Genomic DNA, 15480 nt, shown 5'->3' with positions numbered 1-15480 from the left:
GAGGAGAAATGAGAAATAAAGACAATAAAAGAAACTAGTCTGTTGTAATTCTTGCTGGATTTAAACAGCATTTCCTTCTTAATTTGGCCTAGACATGGTCCCTCTAGTGCAAGTCATACTCCTTCCAACCTTCTCTTTGCTGCCGAGAAACCTGCTGTGATTGTTCTTTTTTTGTAATTTGTAAGTGAAGCAATTCTAGGGAAAATAGCCAAGGCATAAAAAGAAAGCCTCTGGGGAATTCAATAGGATTTATACTGACTGTTTCTGACTGCCTGAGAGGAAAGTAACTTCCAACATGGAGAAAAAAGACACTGCAAAATTTTTTTTGTGTTGATGAAAAGTAACAGAGGATAATATTGCATGATGTGTTCATTATGGCCTGAAGTAGGAAAGCATGTGAAAAATATGGGGGTGCAGGACATGGTGCTACCCAGAGCAGTTTTATATACATGGGAAAAGTGTGCGAGGAACATTATCTATGTAAACAATAATTTTCAAAAAAGTCTTGCAAACTTTTGGAATGTCATGGCATTTTCACTAACATGTGATTTAGAAAGCATCAATTTAAGGGCAGAAAATCTCAGGAAACAACTTCAGGCATATTTTGCAAGATTATACAGATTTATATTTGAAAATTTGGTTGTTTAGCTGCCAGTATCTTTGGATGACTGTCATTTGTCTGTCTCATGCATATAAATCTAGACTAGCACCACTGAATTAAATGCAGAAAGAGAGCAGTATTTGTATTTTAGGCTGACATTTAACAAATCTATTTAGGTATCTCTTGGGTAATGAATCTCAGACTTGCTAATATTTGCACTAATGCTTGGTGCCTTCTTAACCAGTTGTCTGTGTATTACGTCAGCCATGGCAATACAGACAAAGAAATAACATTTTGCTCTAAGACCATCACTGGGGATATTTGATGACTTCATTGGCTTAGATAAACTGATAGAATTAAAGGTTGTTTTTTTGTAGAAGATGTATAAATAATTTTATCGTTACACTAAGTACCTCTGAGCAATCACACATCAGGCTTTTGTGCTGTGAAAAGCAAGAATTTGGATTCTAATCTTTACTTATGATTACTTCATTTTTTTCTAGCGCTTATCAATTCGAAAGCCTGAAGACTCAAAGGCCAAACAAAAACAAGGAGACAATGTGAGGGAGAGAATCATCAGACGGGCTGCTTTAGAGTTTGAGGATGGCATGTATGGTATCCTTCATCTGTGCTATAGGTTAAAGTGATGACTCACTAGAATAATATCACAGCTAGTTTGTTTAAGATGGGTTAATTACCATGCTCATTGTCTTTCACAGAGCCTGGCCTTCTGTCATTTTATTAATACCTTATTGAAATATATAGGATGTTAAGGAACAGGATAGATGGAGGTTTTATCCAAGCATATCTGAAAAGTTTATTAGCAGATAAATGTTTTGAAGAATTTCTCAAACAAGTCACGTACATTGGAAATGAAGTTTACTTGCACTGTGCGTTTTTATAATGTGTAAAGCATTGACAGAATGCAGTTGGACAATCCAAATGGCAAAATAATTCATCACAAATATGAAGCATCTAACTTAAAATGAAAGTGTTTCTGAAGAGAACAGTTCTAATCATAGTAGAATGTTGGTTTTTTTTTTTTTTAAATTGACAAGTTTGCAGTATGTTCATGTTTGTGCCTTAACCTATTCTCTTCAGCTAATCTCGGTATTGGAATCCCACTGTTGGCCAGTAACTTCATCAGTCCAGACATAACTGTTCACTTACAGAGTGAAAATGGAGTCTTGGGCTTGGTAAGAACATATCTCAGTCCCTTACTGAGGTGTACTTACATTGCAGGGGCTGGGTTTCGTTCCCACACACCCCCAACTTCATTATAATTTTACTAAAAGCCATATTCAAATACATGCCATATTTCATATAATCATAGAATCATAGAATAGTTAGGGTTAGAAAGGACCTTAAGATCATCTAGTTCCAATCCGCCTGCATGGGCAGGGACACCTCACAGTAAACCATAACACCCAAGGCTTCATCCAACCTGGCCTTGAACACTGCCAGGGATGGAGCATTCACAACTTCCCTGGGCAACCCATTCCAGTACCTCACCACCCTCACAGTAAAGAATTTCTTCCTTATATCCAGTCTAAACCTCTGCTGTTTAAGTTTCAACCCATTACCCCTTGTCCTATCACTACAGTCCCTAATGAATAGTCCCTCACCAGCATCCCTCTAGGCCCCCTTCAGATACTGGAAGGCTGCTCTGAGGTCTCCACACAGCCTTCTCTCCAGGCTGAACAGCCCCAACTTTCTCAGCCTGTCTCCATATGGGAGGTGCTCCAGTCCCCTGATCATCCTCATGGCCTCCTCTGGACTTGTTCCAACAGTTCCATGCCCTTTTTATGTTGAGGACACCAGAACTGCACACAATACTCCAAGTGAGGTCTTACGAGAGCAGAGTAGAGGGGCAGGATCACCTCTTTTGACCTGCTGGTCGCTCTCCTTTTGATGCAGCCCAGGGTACAGATGGCTTTCTGGGCTGTAAGCGCACACTGAAGCTGGCTCATGTTCATTTTCTCATCCACCAACACCCCGAAGTCCTTCTCTGCAGGGCTGCTCTGAATATTTTCTCTGCGCAACCTGTAGCTGTGCCTGGGATTGCCCTGACCCAGGTGTAAGACCTTGCACTTTGCATGGTTAAACTTCATGAGGTTGGCATCAGCCCACCTCACAAGCGTGTCAAGGTCCCTCTGGATGGCATTCCTTCCCTTCATCGTATCAACCAAACCACACAGCTTGGTGTCATCAGCAAACTTGCTGAGGGTGCACTCAATCCCACTGTCCATGTCACAGACAAAGATGTTAAACAAGACCGGTCCCAACACCGATTCCTGAGGGACACCACCCATTACTGGTCTCCAACTGGACACTGAGCCTTTGACCACAACTCTGCATGCGGCCATCCAGCCAGTTCTTTATCCACCAAGTGGTCCACCTATCAAATTGACGTCTCTCCAATTTAGAGACAAGGATGTTGTGTGGGACAGTGTCGAATGCTTTGCACAAGTCCAAGTAGATGACGTCAACTGCTCCACCCCTGTCCATCATTTCTGTAGCCCAACCATAGAAGGCCACCAAATCAGTCAGGCAGGATTTCCACTTAGTGAAGCCATGCTGGCTGTCACCAAGCACCTTGTTGTTTTTCATGTGCCCTAGCATGCCTTCCACAAGAATCTGCTCCATCATCTTACCAGGCACAGAGGTGAGACTCACTGGTCTGTAATTCTCTGGGTCATCCATTTTCCCCTTCTTGAAAATGGGGGCTATTGGAAAATGGGGCCTTTTTCCAGTCGTTGGGAACTTCACCTGACTGCCATGATTTTTCAAATATGATGGCCAGTGGCTTAGCAACTTCATTCACCAGCTCTTTCAGGACCAGTGGATGGATTTCATCAGGTCCCATGCACTTGTATACATTCAGGTTCTTAAGATGGTCTTGAACCAGATCCTCTCCTACAGTGGGCCTGGGTCTTCATTCTCACAGTCCCTGCATCCACCTTCGAAGACTTGGGTGGTGCGTTCAGAGCCTTTGCCAGTGACGACCGAGGCAAAGACTTATTCAGAACCTCAGCCTTCTCCAAATCCAGGGCAGCCAGTTCTCCTGATATCTTCTGGAGGGGGCCTACGTTATTCCTAATCTGTTTTTTAGCCGCTCCATACCTATAGAATCCCTTGCTGTTATCCTTAACATCCCTAGCCAAATTTAATTCTAACTGGGCCTTATTTTCCTAACCTGGTCTCTAAGTTCACGGACAACATCTCTGTATTCTTCCCAGGCTGTCTGTCCTTGCTTACACCTTTTATAAGCCTATTTTTTCCTTTGAAGTTTCCTCAGCAGCTCCTTATTTGTCCAAGGAGGACTCCTGGCCCTTCTGCTCGTCTTCCTTCGAGTTGAGATGCAACACTCCTGAGCAGATGTTCCTTGAATATCAACCAACAGTCTTGGGCCCCCCTTCCCTCTAGGGCTATATCCCATGGAACCTTACTAAGCAGGTTCCTGAAGAGGCCAAATTCTGCTCTCTGAAGTCCAGGCCAGTGAGCTCTCACTGTCCTGAGGATCTTGAATTCAACCATCTCATGATCGCTGCAACCAAGGGTGCCCTGGAGTGTCACATTTCCAACCAGGCCTTCCCTGTTGGTGAGCACGAGGTCAAGCATGACACCTCTTCTTGTTGGCTCTTCTATTATTTGTGGAAGGAAGTTGTCTTCCACACAATCAAGGAACCTCCTGGATTGCTTGTGCTAGACTGTACCGTCCCTCCAACAGATATTAAGGTGGTTGAAGTCCCCCATGAGCACAAGGGCCTGCAAGCGTGAGGCTCTTCCTCTCTGTCTATAGAGCGCTTCATCCACAGAGTCCTCTTGATCTGGCGGGCTGTAACAGATATTTCACAATGATAAAACTCTCATTAGTGGAGGGAAGTTTTTCAAGAAATGTTTATTTCAGGATTATAGTACTACTTTGCTAAATATGTTCTTAAATACATGTTTTGATAGGAGTCAGAACCTTCACCAGGTCTTGTAAGCCTCATTAAATATAATTTTAAATAAATCTTATTGTAAACATTATTTTCACTGTTGTTTGGTTTATGAAGTTTCACCTATCTACCTTTTTCTGAAAAATGTCTGTCACTTTGGTTAAAACCAAACCAAAACAACCAAAGAAACCCCCAGCTTTCTGGTTATGTAGTCATTCTGACAACCTCTAACAATATGTTCATCAGTCCTCATATGATAGTTGATGTAAATTGTGGCTTCTCTTGTCAGAGACTTTGTTCTGCTGAAGATTAAAAAAATGCATGTCTGTGATGATCTCTTTTCAGTATCAAGCATTAGATATAAGTTGTGAATTCTCTCTGGAATGTATTTTAGTATAAAGCAGACATATATCTATGTTGTTTTCAGGGTCCTTATCCACTTGAAAATGAAGTAGATCCAGACCTGATTAATGCAGGTAAAATATTTTAAATAAATGTATTTAATGGGAAATTATTAATCAATATTAATCTAAAAATATAATTTTGATTCAGTATATGAACCCAGACTCTTGTTTTATTTGTTTATGAATATGAATGTATTTGTCTTCTTTTAACTGAAGGTTGGTTTTGATCAATGGAGATGTTTAATATTCTAGTTGAAGAGCTTATGGTTTGATGCATTCTAGGTGCTACTAAAGGAAGTTGTCCTTGAGGCCAGGCTGTAAAGGGTCAAATCTTTCTTTTCAGAAGTGAGATTATTTTGTTAAGCCTAGATGCGAATGTGGATTTATTTTCCTAATACTTTTCACCTTGTGTCTTCTAGAAAATGGTTTGTGTTTGGGACATGTTTTAAAACATCCTGTATATGATGGTCTGCTGTATTCCAGCCTAGTAAGTTGCAGGAATGTAACTCATTTGCATTTAGAGAGAGAACAGTAGGCGGGTTAGGGGGAAAGAGCATCCCAGTGATGCCAGTCCTCACATACTGTTCTTGCCCAGCTGGTTTGGGGCATGACACCTCAGAAGTAGCCATACAGTGTAAAAATGTAAGCTTTTTAAGGCTTAATGTGTCTTTCTGATACCTGTTTTCTTTATGGAAAGTTATGCCTGCATCTGTTCTCTGTTTCCATGTAAAATTGCACCTATATATTGCATTGTGACAAAAAAAAAGTAGGCCATGGCATGGTATAAATTCTCATTAATGTTAATGGTATAGGTTATAGACCCATAGCTGACATCTTAGAGCTGCTTTTTTTTTATATAGAAAATCTTTTCTATTTTTTAGTTATCTGCTTTTTATTTAATATCTGGATGAAGTATAGCAGTTGTTCACTGACTTGAAATATTTGCTACCTGGCTTAACTAATTGATACCATTATCATTCTGCTATGTTATTGCCCCTCTTTCAGTATAATGTTTTAAATAAGAAATTGATTTGAAACAAGAAATTGTTAAGGAATTGAGTCCAGCATTTCAATAGTAGCTAGGTAACTGTTGTGATAAACTGCATGAAGAAAAATGTCTTAGGGATATGAGAGCTATGTTAACACTTGAACTGAAAATGTTGTGTTTAGTTTGTTTGCTTTTAAAATTAAAGGTATCACTGAAAGGAAAAGATGTTTAGAATAAAAAACCGGTTACTATAAGAGGTGACATTATATGCATGCACATTAGAACTTAAGTTCTAATATGGGTGCATTAGAAATGAACACATTAACAAAGTGATGATGGGAAAAAATATCCAAGAACTTGATAAATACTCTGAAGAATCACTGTGCTCTTATATGGATGTCAAGATGATCTTGAATTGTTGTTTATGGATGATAGATATTTTTGAAGAGGTAATCTTGCAGGAATTAAGCTAATTTAGGAGGTCAGAATGCAGCACTGGAAATAAGATCATTCTAGTATTGTTAATTCACTGTTAAGCACCTTTACATCTTCCTCTGCAGCTGCAGTAGACAAGACACAGGATAGGCGAACCTCAGCTCTACCACCAAAATTATCATTATCATTGCTGAAACATTCAGTAGCTGCTGAACTTCTCAGACACTTAGTTGGATTAAGACCATTCTAGATACTTTCTAGCTAAATATATAAAAACATGTGAAGAAAACAGAAGCTATATGACAAAACAGTAGGATTTAATTCTGTTTGTATTCATCTACTTGAATGGTCTTGTATCGGCCCCCAAAGTCCACATTTTGAAAATACACTCCTGGTTTGGGCTTTTGCCAGATATTATCTGCAAATGCAGTTGTATTTCTCTGAGAAATGTATGGGTTCTTTCTCCCCAAGGCAGAGTTAGGTCTTACGGTGTAATGTGGTGCTTCTATGTTATTCTGTGATCCTCAGCCTGTGTCTCTTTCTACTTAGCATTGTCTTAGCTTGTCACTTTATCCCAGGGTTCTTACTCCATCTAGCTGCGTGCAGGATGTGTTGTCTCTCCCACTGCCTTGGAAGGGTAACTGATAGGGAAAGACAACTGAAGCAGTTTTAGAAGGTCTGTATATTAACATAATTAACTCATGAGGTCTGACTACAGGACTGCTGTATAACCTTAATTCTATGCTCTTGTGTCAAAATTGAATTCTCATGCAATATCTTGGCATATAATATATATCGAGTGAACTCAATAAATTAAAGCAAGTAACTTGGGTCTCCATTTTAATTTCCAGCACTTTTTTCTTCCTTTTCCCTATCCCCTTAATAAATCCCATTGTCTTTTCCCCTGTTTTCTGGAAACTGTAAAGGTATCTCATTCCTCTTTCCCTTTTTCTTCATAAAGTCATCTGGTGATAAAGACTCGCTTGGTTTATAATTTTGCTTTCAGCTGTGTTTCTTAAGCTTTTCCAGAGGCACTCTGTATGCATGGTTGTTGCTTAGACTGTTTCTGTGCTGGCAGGAGGGAAAGGAAAGGGGTCTGGACAGAGTCAAAATAAGGCACTTCCATGTGCACTGTGGAAAGAACAAGACAGAACACAGAAGCACATTCTCTGGTGCACTCTAACAAAGCAAGAGTAGACTAGTTCCATAATTCATTTTTCTCTATTGTACATTGTTATCACTCTAGACTGTTCAAAACCATCTGCTCACTCCTCCTTGCAACCTCCCTCTTTCCTGATGGTGCTCTCTCCCTGTTTCAAAAGAGTTACCTCTCACTTTTTCTGTAGGTAGAGCAGAAAACTGAAATGTTCAGAGATGTCTTAGCCTCTGGTGTCAGCGGTGTCTTGCCTGGAACTGTTGGTAGTTGAAGAGTGGACAGTCCTATTATTAAAAACTGTAACAAACTGCTACACAATTCATTATGATTGATTAGGTTTACATATGACATAGTAACTGTAATCAGGTCCACAGCTGTGCAGAATCCAAAGGAATTTGATTAAAAAAAACTTATCTTGATCAATAGTTGTGACTTCATTTGTCAAAGAGATATAACATGCACATACTATAGCTTATTTGTTTTACAGGTAAGGAGACAGTCACTGTCCTTCCAGGTTCTTCCTATTTCTCTAGTGATGAATCATTTGCAATGATAAGAGGGTACGTAACAACACAAACCCTGATCTTTTGAAACATGAAAAGAATAAATTGAGTCAGTGACTGAAATCATTAGTAATTCTTTGAAATGTAGTTAGTATTTAACAACCTGTAAAATAAACATGGATTTAAGCAATGACGGTTTACAGAGGATTAGGTCACACTATTGGAAATAGAAAAACGCTGTAACTAATAGATACTATAGTGATGTTCATGTCTACCACCACCTGGCCATATATAAACACATTTGTAACTATGTTTTAACAGCTACTTTTTCATCATTTCCAAGTACCTAATCTGTACTTGCACTCTGTATATTCTCTTTGCTCAGCTTGCAACTGTGATCATCATTCCACCTCCCTAATGGAAATTCACTATCTGCACCTGTTTTTTGTTTGTTTTTTGGGGAAGGAGGTTGGATGCAAACAAACACTAAATCCTAATGGCTCTGAAAAGATAATGACTGCATGTAAACATGCAAAGGAGTGCACTTAAAAGTATGAGTTCAGAACTGATTGACTATGCATGCAGCAGCCAAAACCAGACAAAAAGTAGTAACATTTTTGATGCTCAGTAGAAAAATTTGCATCAGCGATACATCTGCAGGGGGAAAAAATGCCCAGGTTATGTGTGTGACAGAATGGTTGCTACCTTTGTGGTATGCGACATTTTTTATATTGATGTAATAATAATGTGAACAAAAGCTTGTTATGGTCTGTGGGCTGTTACTTGAACATGATAATGCTAATTACACACTTTCTGTTGCCAGAGGCCATGTTGATTTGACAATGCTTGGAGCTATGCAAGTGTCTAAGTATGGTGACCTGGCCAACTGGATGATTCCTGTAAGTAGATGCTTGTACTACTGTCAGTGAACTATATTTAGGATAATATAAATGTAGCTGAGGGTCAGGCAAAGGAGAAAAAGACTGAAGCATAATGGGTGTTGCGAAGTTTAAAGCATTAAAATATAGGATATATTCAATTTTAAGGTTAATAGGTTTTTTGCCTGTTTCTGGCACCAAACTGCAATTATCAGTAATGAGCCCCCTAAAATTTTTCTTGTGTTAAGCATTGTGAAAAGCTAAACACTATTTATGCACAAGACTTTTTTCTTCCTCTTGGGTCTATGCCTTTCAAATGTTACATTTCTTTTGGTGAGATCTAGTGCTGTTTCTGGAGACTGTCAACTCTTGTATAGTTGCACCTGGAGCAAGAACTTGAAGGAAAATGTAAAATAATATGTAGCTCATAATAAAATTATTTTTAAAATGTCTGCATTATGTTTCTCAGTGTTCCTGTGAAAGGCTCACAGCATTGCCATGTTGAATAAATATAGAAGGCAGCAATACTATGGTGTTCACAAAAAAATTCCATAAAAATACAAGCTAATCCCAGTATATTATTAAAGCAGTTGATGACATTAAGCCATTCTTTGAACACACTTTCTGTTTTAGCATTGAAAAACATATCTACCTTTCACGTGGTTTGCAAATTTAATATTTTCAATATGGTTCTTTCTGATACAGTTTGTGTGAGAGACGTCTAGAAACAAATTTTCTTTTTAGACTGGTTTAAGGTAATGAGGCATATTTCTATCTGTCTGAGCACTGCTAAAAGTTTCAGGAGAGTCTTTTGAAAACTGAAAGCTGGGTAGAGGAGATAAAAAACCCAATGAATGTCCTGTCTCTTGGAGGAGCACTGGTTGAGCCCAGCAGTCTGTGTGACTTTTCCAGCAGGCTTGTGAATGTACAAGTCATGGAGCAGTGGCTGGAGCATAAGCTGCTTTTAGCAAGAGGGGACAAAGAAAGGGTCTGTACTGGTAGATGTGGGAGAATGGAATATGTGAAGGGTGATTCCAGGTCTCCATGTGAGTGATTGTAAGGGAATGTGAAGGGGTTATGGCTGGGTTGGAATACAGCATATAGAAGAGAAATCCATAAGAAAACAGTCTTCCTTAAATGTCACAGCATAACCTGATTTTATGGTCACACAACTGAGAACAGACAGATTAGTGCTGCCTAGATCTTTTCAGACCCCACTGATTGAGGTGCTAGCTTTTCAAGACTTTTTTACTTGTGCTGTCATCAAGTATATAGAGTGTTGGGCAAAAAGGAAATTCATGGCAGTCCTGCAGAGAAGGACTTAGGGGTGTTGGTGGATGAGAAAATGAACATGAGCCAGCAGTGTGCGCTTACAGCCCAAAAAGCCAACCGTATTCTGGGCTGCACCAAAAGAAGCGTGACCAGCAGGTCAAAAGAGGTGATCCTGCCCCTCTACTCTGCTCTCGTAAGACCTCACTTGGAGTATTGTGTGCAGTTCTGGTGTCCTCAACATAAAAAGGGCATGGAACTGTTAGAACAAGTCCAGAGGAGGGCCACGAGGATGATCAGGGGATTGGAGCACCTCCCATATGGAGACAGGCTCAGAAAGTTGGGGCTGTTCAGCCTGGAGAGGAGAAGGCTGTGTGGAGACCTCAGAGCAGCCTTCCAGTGTCTGAAGGGGGCCTACAGGGATGCTGGTGAGGGACTATTCATTAGGGACTGTAGTGATAGGACAAGGGGTAATGGGTTGAAACTTAAACAGCAGAGGTTTAGACTGGATATAAGGAAGAAATTCTTTACTGTGAGGGTGGTGAGGTACTGGAATGGGTTGCCCAGGGAAGTTGTGAATGCTCCATCCCTGGCAGTGTTCAAGGCCAGGTTGGATGAAGCCTTGGGTGTTATGGTTTAGTGTGAGGTGTCCCTGCCTATGGCAGGGGGGTTGGAACTAGATGATCTTGAGGTCCTTTCCAACCCTAACTATTCTATGATTCTATGAAAAGCAGGGTCTGAAAATTAGTGCTTCTGTTAGTGCAGCACTCTGGGATCCTGTGTGTGCTCTTCTATTGCTGTTTTATCTGTTTTGATGGAACTCTGTGTTTTAAACATAATCTGATAGTCAGATACGCTGTAAGAGTTCAAGTATGACATGCATTAAATTAATACTGGTTAGCTTTGCATTGTTCAATTCCAATTTATTTTTTGTCTAGAGTTACAAAAACTTGTCACTAGAATCCAAAATGAAACCAGCCTCTGTCATGTAACCACCACACACTTTGAAATATGAGGGGTAAATCAAATTAAATTTTGACCCTAGGTTTGCTGTTTGAGCCAAGGCAAAATTATGATAGTGTACGTTTTCAAGGAGTTAAAACATTGTTTAACTGAAATTGGAGTTTGCTTGATTTATCTGTGGCTTTGTATCTCAAAGGTAGGATAAGTCTCCCAAGCTCAAATTTTAAATCGTAACTTTGAAACACTTATTTAGTCAAATGTACTGTTTTCAGATGATCGCCATAAATAAATGTACACTGTCAGTCCAGTCACTGACAAGCTGAGTAGGATATTTTTTTTTGTGTCAGTCTAAGAACTACTTGTTTCTTTCACTGGGTGAGGTAGTTCTGTTTTTGTGAAAGCACTTCCTTTGTGTTAATTTGGGGTGACCATAGTGTTTTATATAAGTAGAAATTACTTGCTTCCATAGTGGCTTTTAAAAATTATTCTGAATTATTACATTCTCTGTCAAAATTTTAAAGATAGAGGGGAAAAAAACATTTAAACTTAGGTTGTTATGCTGTTATGGTATAAACTTATTTTTTTTGGGGGGGGGTTTAGTAGTGTTTAGAGGTTTTCTTATTGGCATAGTTCAAGATTATTTTAATCTATATCTCTTTTTCTTTTGTCAGGTAAGTTCTAGGTTTTCTTTAGATGAATTGCTTTAAACTGATGTTCTCTTTATAATTTTGCAAAATGAAGTAACACTGTATATACAAAAGTGTCCCTAGACTATCTTTTGTATTCAAGATTACTTAACTCCTGGGATTTTCTTCTTTGACAGTCCTTTGGTATTGCAAAAGCAGTCTTATATGTTCCTGCACCTGTTAAAGCCTTATATTTACACAAGCTGTTTTTGAAAGGCCTATCAGAAAGTGGAAGGGGGTAGGTTGAATTTTAGGTAGGAAGAATAGCTCTATTTGGTTTATTGTTGATTTTGTAAATTGAAGTGGCAAGAGAAGTATTCTTCAAAATACTCAGTGAACAAGTTATAAATAAATATTCCTGCACTAAAGTATTCCTATTAAACTAGCAAAAATGTACCTCTAGTGTGAGCTCATGAAGATGAAACTTTTGAAAAAAGGCACCCCTGAATAGGTGAATAGGTTTTAATGCCAAAAAATCCCAGTAATTTAACTGACCATATTGGTATCTCAATATTGGTATCATACAATGCTTTCAGGTTCTAAGTAATATTGACTTTTCCAGTAGCTTTGTGCATTTTTTACTTTCTTTCAGAATACTTTGTCCCATATAGAAGTTAAACTCATTTTTCTGATCATGATGTTGACATTCCTTCACTGACAACTTTTGTGACTTGTCGTTCAAGATCTGATCTATTGAAAGATGAAGCAAATATTTGGCATTAATAAAACAGGTGTATTTACAAATATAGTTCATGAAACATTGAAGTTCAGATTGTATTTTAAGTTTTTCTTCAAACTGAACAGACTTATATATTCCTTTTTTAAATGATTTATGTTCTCTAAGATATTGATTTCAATTTAGCATCCATATCAAGGGCATTATTTTTCATATCTGTAATTTTATATTCTGCTTATGAAAATGCCTTTTCATTCTGTTCAGTCCCAAATTTAGGAATTATGTGTGCATTTTTAAAACAGGAAAGAATAAAATAAAACTTTTGGTAGCTTTTATTTGTCTTTCTATTTACCTTCGAGGTGTACCTTTTTACTAGCATACATGCATATATGTGACTTTTTGCTGTCTTCATTTGCCACTCTTACGAATCTTTGTCTGTCTGCACATTTTCCTTGCAGTGACTTTGTATATACTTCCGAGTAAATATGCCTTATGAGACTCTAAATCCAGCCTTTCAAATCATCAATCATTTTCCTCGGGTTACTTTGTTTTGAGATTTGTTCAGATGATTTTTAATCTGCTTTACTGCTGTTATTACTATTCTACAGTACAGATTTTTAAAATGGGATTAACCAGCATGTAGGCATTCAGAACTTCCTGCTTTTCCTGTAAATAAGCTGATATGTCATTATCAGTTAAGTTGAATTGTGAGCATGAATCGTCTTCTGTTAGTCACAAGATTTGTGTGAGGTGATACAAAGATTGATTGCTGAAAGCTCATAGTGTAACAAAACTAAACTGTATTATTGTAACATTTTTTACTTAGTTTTGAATTTAGGTTTGGTTTAAGTACTTCTTATGCACTAGTAGCTTTTGGATGCTTGGATTGATGATATTCACCATTATTTCAGAGGCAAGTGATAACTCTAAATTTTGTGTTTTGAATAGTATCATCATGAAGCTACCCTTCTCCCATAAGAGCCCTAGTGTGTGCATGTGAGTATTTGCTTGCTCTTATTAGGAACTGAGCTAAGAAGGCTCATTGCAACAATAGCCTTTTCTTTGCTCTCATATGCTAATCTCTAATGCATAGGAAAATCCCATGAATAAATGAAGAGGGTGAGAATATTTTAAGTACATGCAGTAACAGTGCTGTTTGCTTATGCAGAAGTTACTCCCTAAACACTGTCATTAATTGGTAGTTTTATTCTGTTAAGCACTGCTACTTAATGGCTTTTCATGTTATTCCCTTTGGTATTTCTCCAACTAACAAGAGGGTTTCTGGAGAGGGAAAGGAGAAGGAGGCTGCAAAGAAGGAGGTTATTCTCTGTGGAGTCCCTGGGAGCATAGTGTAGCTGGGAGAAGGTGATGAGAAGTGGAAGAGAAACGGCCAGGCCACCACCATGCAGTAAGGCAGACAGGCCAGAGCAGATGGGAACCCATGGTTGCTAGGAGCCACTGGGTGGAGCCACGGTTCACTTTGTGAGTGACAGGCACAGGGTCTGAGCTGTCTGTGTCTCTCAAGCAACTGTCAGAAATTGCTGCAGGCAGGACAGCAGCATAAACCTGTGCTGTCACAGCAGTCCTGTCTCCTGTGGCAGTTTGCATTGTGTTGCTTGGGATTTTAAAAGTTGTGGGTTTGAATGCACATCTTCCTGCCCCTACTTGTTTTGTCTGTAGCTTCTTTCTGTTGGTGAATTTTTGAGAGCCTCAGAATAGGAACATTTTATGAAACAGGTTTTTGTGCCCTTTTGGTTGCTATACCTTACTACAAAGTATGGCTTTATTTGCTACAGCCTTCCTAATGGAAGGTACCTGATTGCCATTCTGATGTGTCAAGAGACTGGGCATTGGTCAAAACAGAACACCAGAGCCTCTGTCTTCTTAATATGAATTTCTGAACATCCCTTAACCATTAAAACATACTAATAATATGACTACTGATACAGCTGAGATGCTACACCAGCAGAAAAAACTTTGAACCAGGCAGAGGAGCCCTGCAGCTGGAGGTTCATGAATATGAAAAAGCAAAACGGATGAAATGTCTGTGTTGTCGCATTCCAGTAGGCAGAAATTTGTTATGGGTGAAAGTATACCTAGGGATCATACCATTAATGAGAGGATAATATACTCAGGAGGACCAGAAAGTTGTCATGAGATTATGAATGAAGAAAACGAGAAAGGCTAAAGCCCAACTAGAATTTAATCTGGTACTGCCGTAAAAGACAATTAAAAGTGTTTCTATAGATCCATTAGTAACAAATGGAGGGCTAAGGAGAATCTCTATCCTTTACTGAATGGGGGAGGGAGGAACATAGTGACAAAGGATGAGGAAAATGCTGAGGTACTTAGTGCCTTCTTTGCCTCTTTAGTAGTAAAATCCGGTAATCAGCCCCCTGAGCCTGAAGAAAAGGACAGGGAGCAGAATGAAGCCCGATAATCCAAGGAGAAATAGTTAGCAACCTCTACACTTCAGTGAAGGAGGGTGTATAGTACGCATTGTATAAGAGGAATAGGGACCGACTGAGTAAACTGGACCCATGTAAGTGAACAAGGGCAGACAGGGTACATCCAAAGGTGTCAAGGGAGCCGGCAATTTCCTAAACCACCAGGTTCACAGCCTAGTGGCTACCAGTTCATTTAAAAAGCAGCAGCCTGAGAGGGTGTTACTGAGACTGAGCTGTTTAATATATCTGTTCCCTACAAAAAAAATAAAATAAATACAATTCTGAGCAAGAAAATTAGCTCTAGCTTTGTATATTCTTCTGCTGGAGTATAAAATTCATGTTTTGATAAGTAAGGTAGTGCAGTCAGGGGGCTGAAGAAGAGAGTGATGTAATTTTTGTAGGGTGATGCAGTTTGGATACATAAATCTTGATAATTCTTGAAAAAAAAAATCCTTAAATTTTAGAAGCAACAGTCTTAGTTTTTAATGCTCTAGTCAAACCTAAATGATTAAAGCACTAATAATACCGTAAAT

The 15480-nt window shown here is 38.9% G+C and overlaps 1 protein-coding gene across 1 annotated transcript in view; it reads left to right on the top strand.

The window, feature by feature from the left end:
• OXCT1 (3-oxoacid CoA-transferase 1) overlaps window positions 1-15480 on the top strand; it is an 82100-nt gene that overhangs the window by 43353 nt on the left and 23267 nt on the right. Inside the window, exons 9-13 of the mRNA XM_034073064.1 lie at window positions 1105-1216; window positions 1703-1797; window positions 4970-5018; window positions 8013-8085; window positions 8852-8927. Of these exons, the coding sequence (XP_033928955.1) occupies window positions 1105-1216; window positions 1703-1797; window positions 4970-5018; window positions 8013-8085; window positions 8852-8927 (405 nt within the window). The remainder of the gene's footprint in view (window positions 1-1104; window positions 1217-1702; window positions 1798-4969; window positions 5019-8012; window positions 8086-8851; window positions 8928-15480) is intronic.

The sequence above is a fragment of the Melopsittacus undulatus genome, chromosome Z, assembly GCF_012275295.1.
Source record: "Melopsittacus undulatus isolate bMelUnd1 chromosome Z, bMelUnd1.mat.Z, whole genome shotgun sequence".
Lineage (NCBI taxonomy): Eukaryota > Metazoa > Chordata > Aves > Psittaciformes > Psittaculidae > Melopsittacus > Melopsittacus undulatus.
This window is presented reverse-complemented; position numbering and strand designations above follow the sequence as displayed.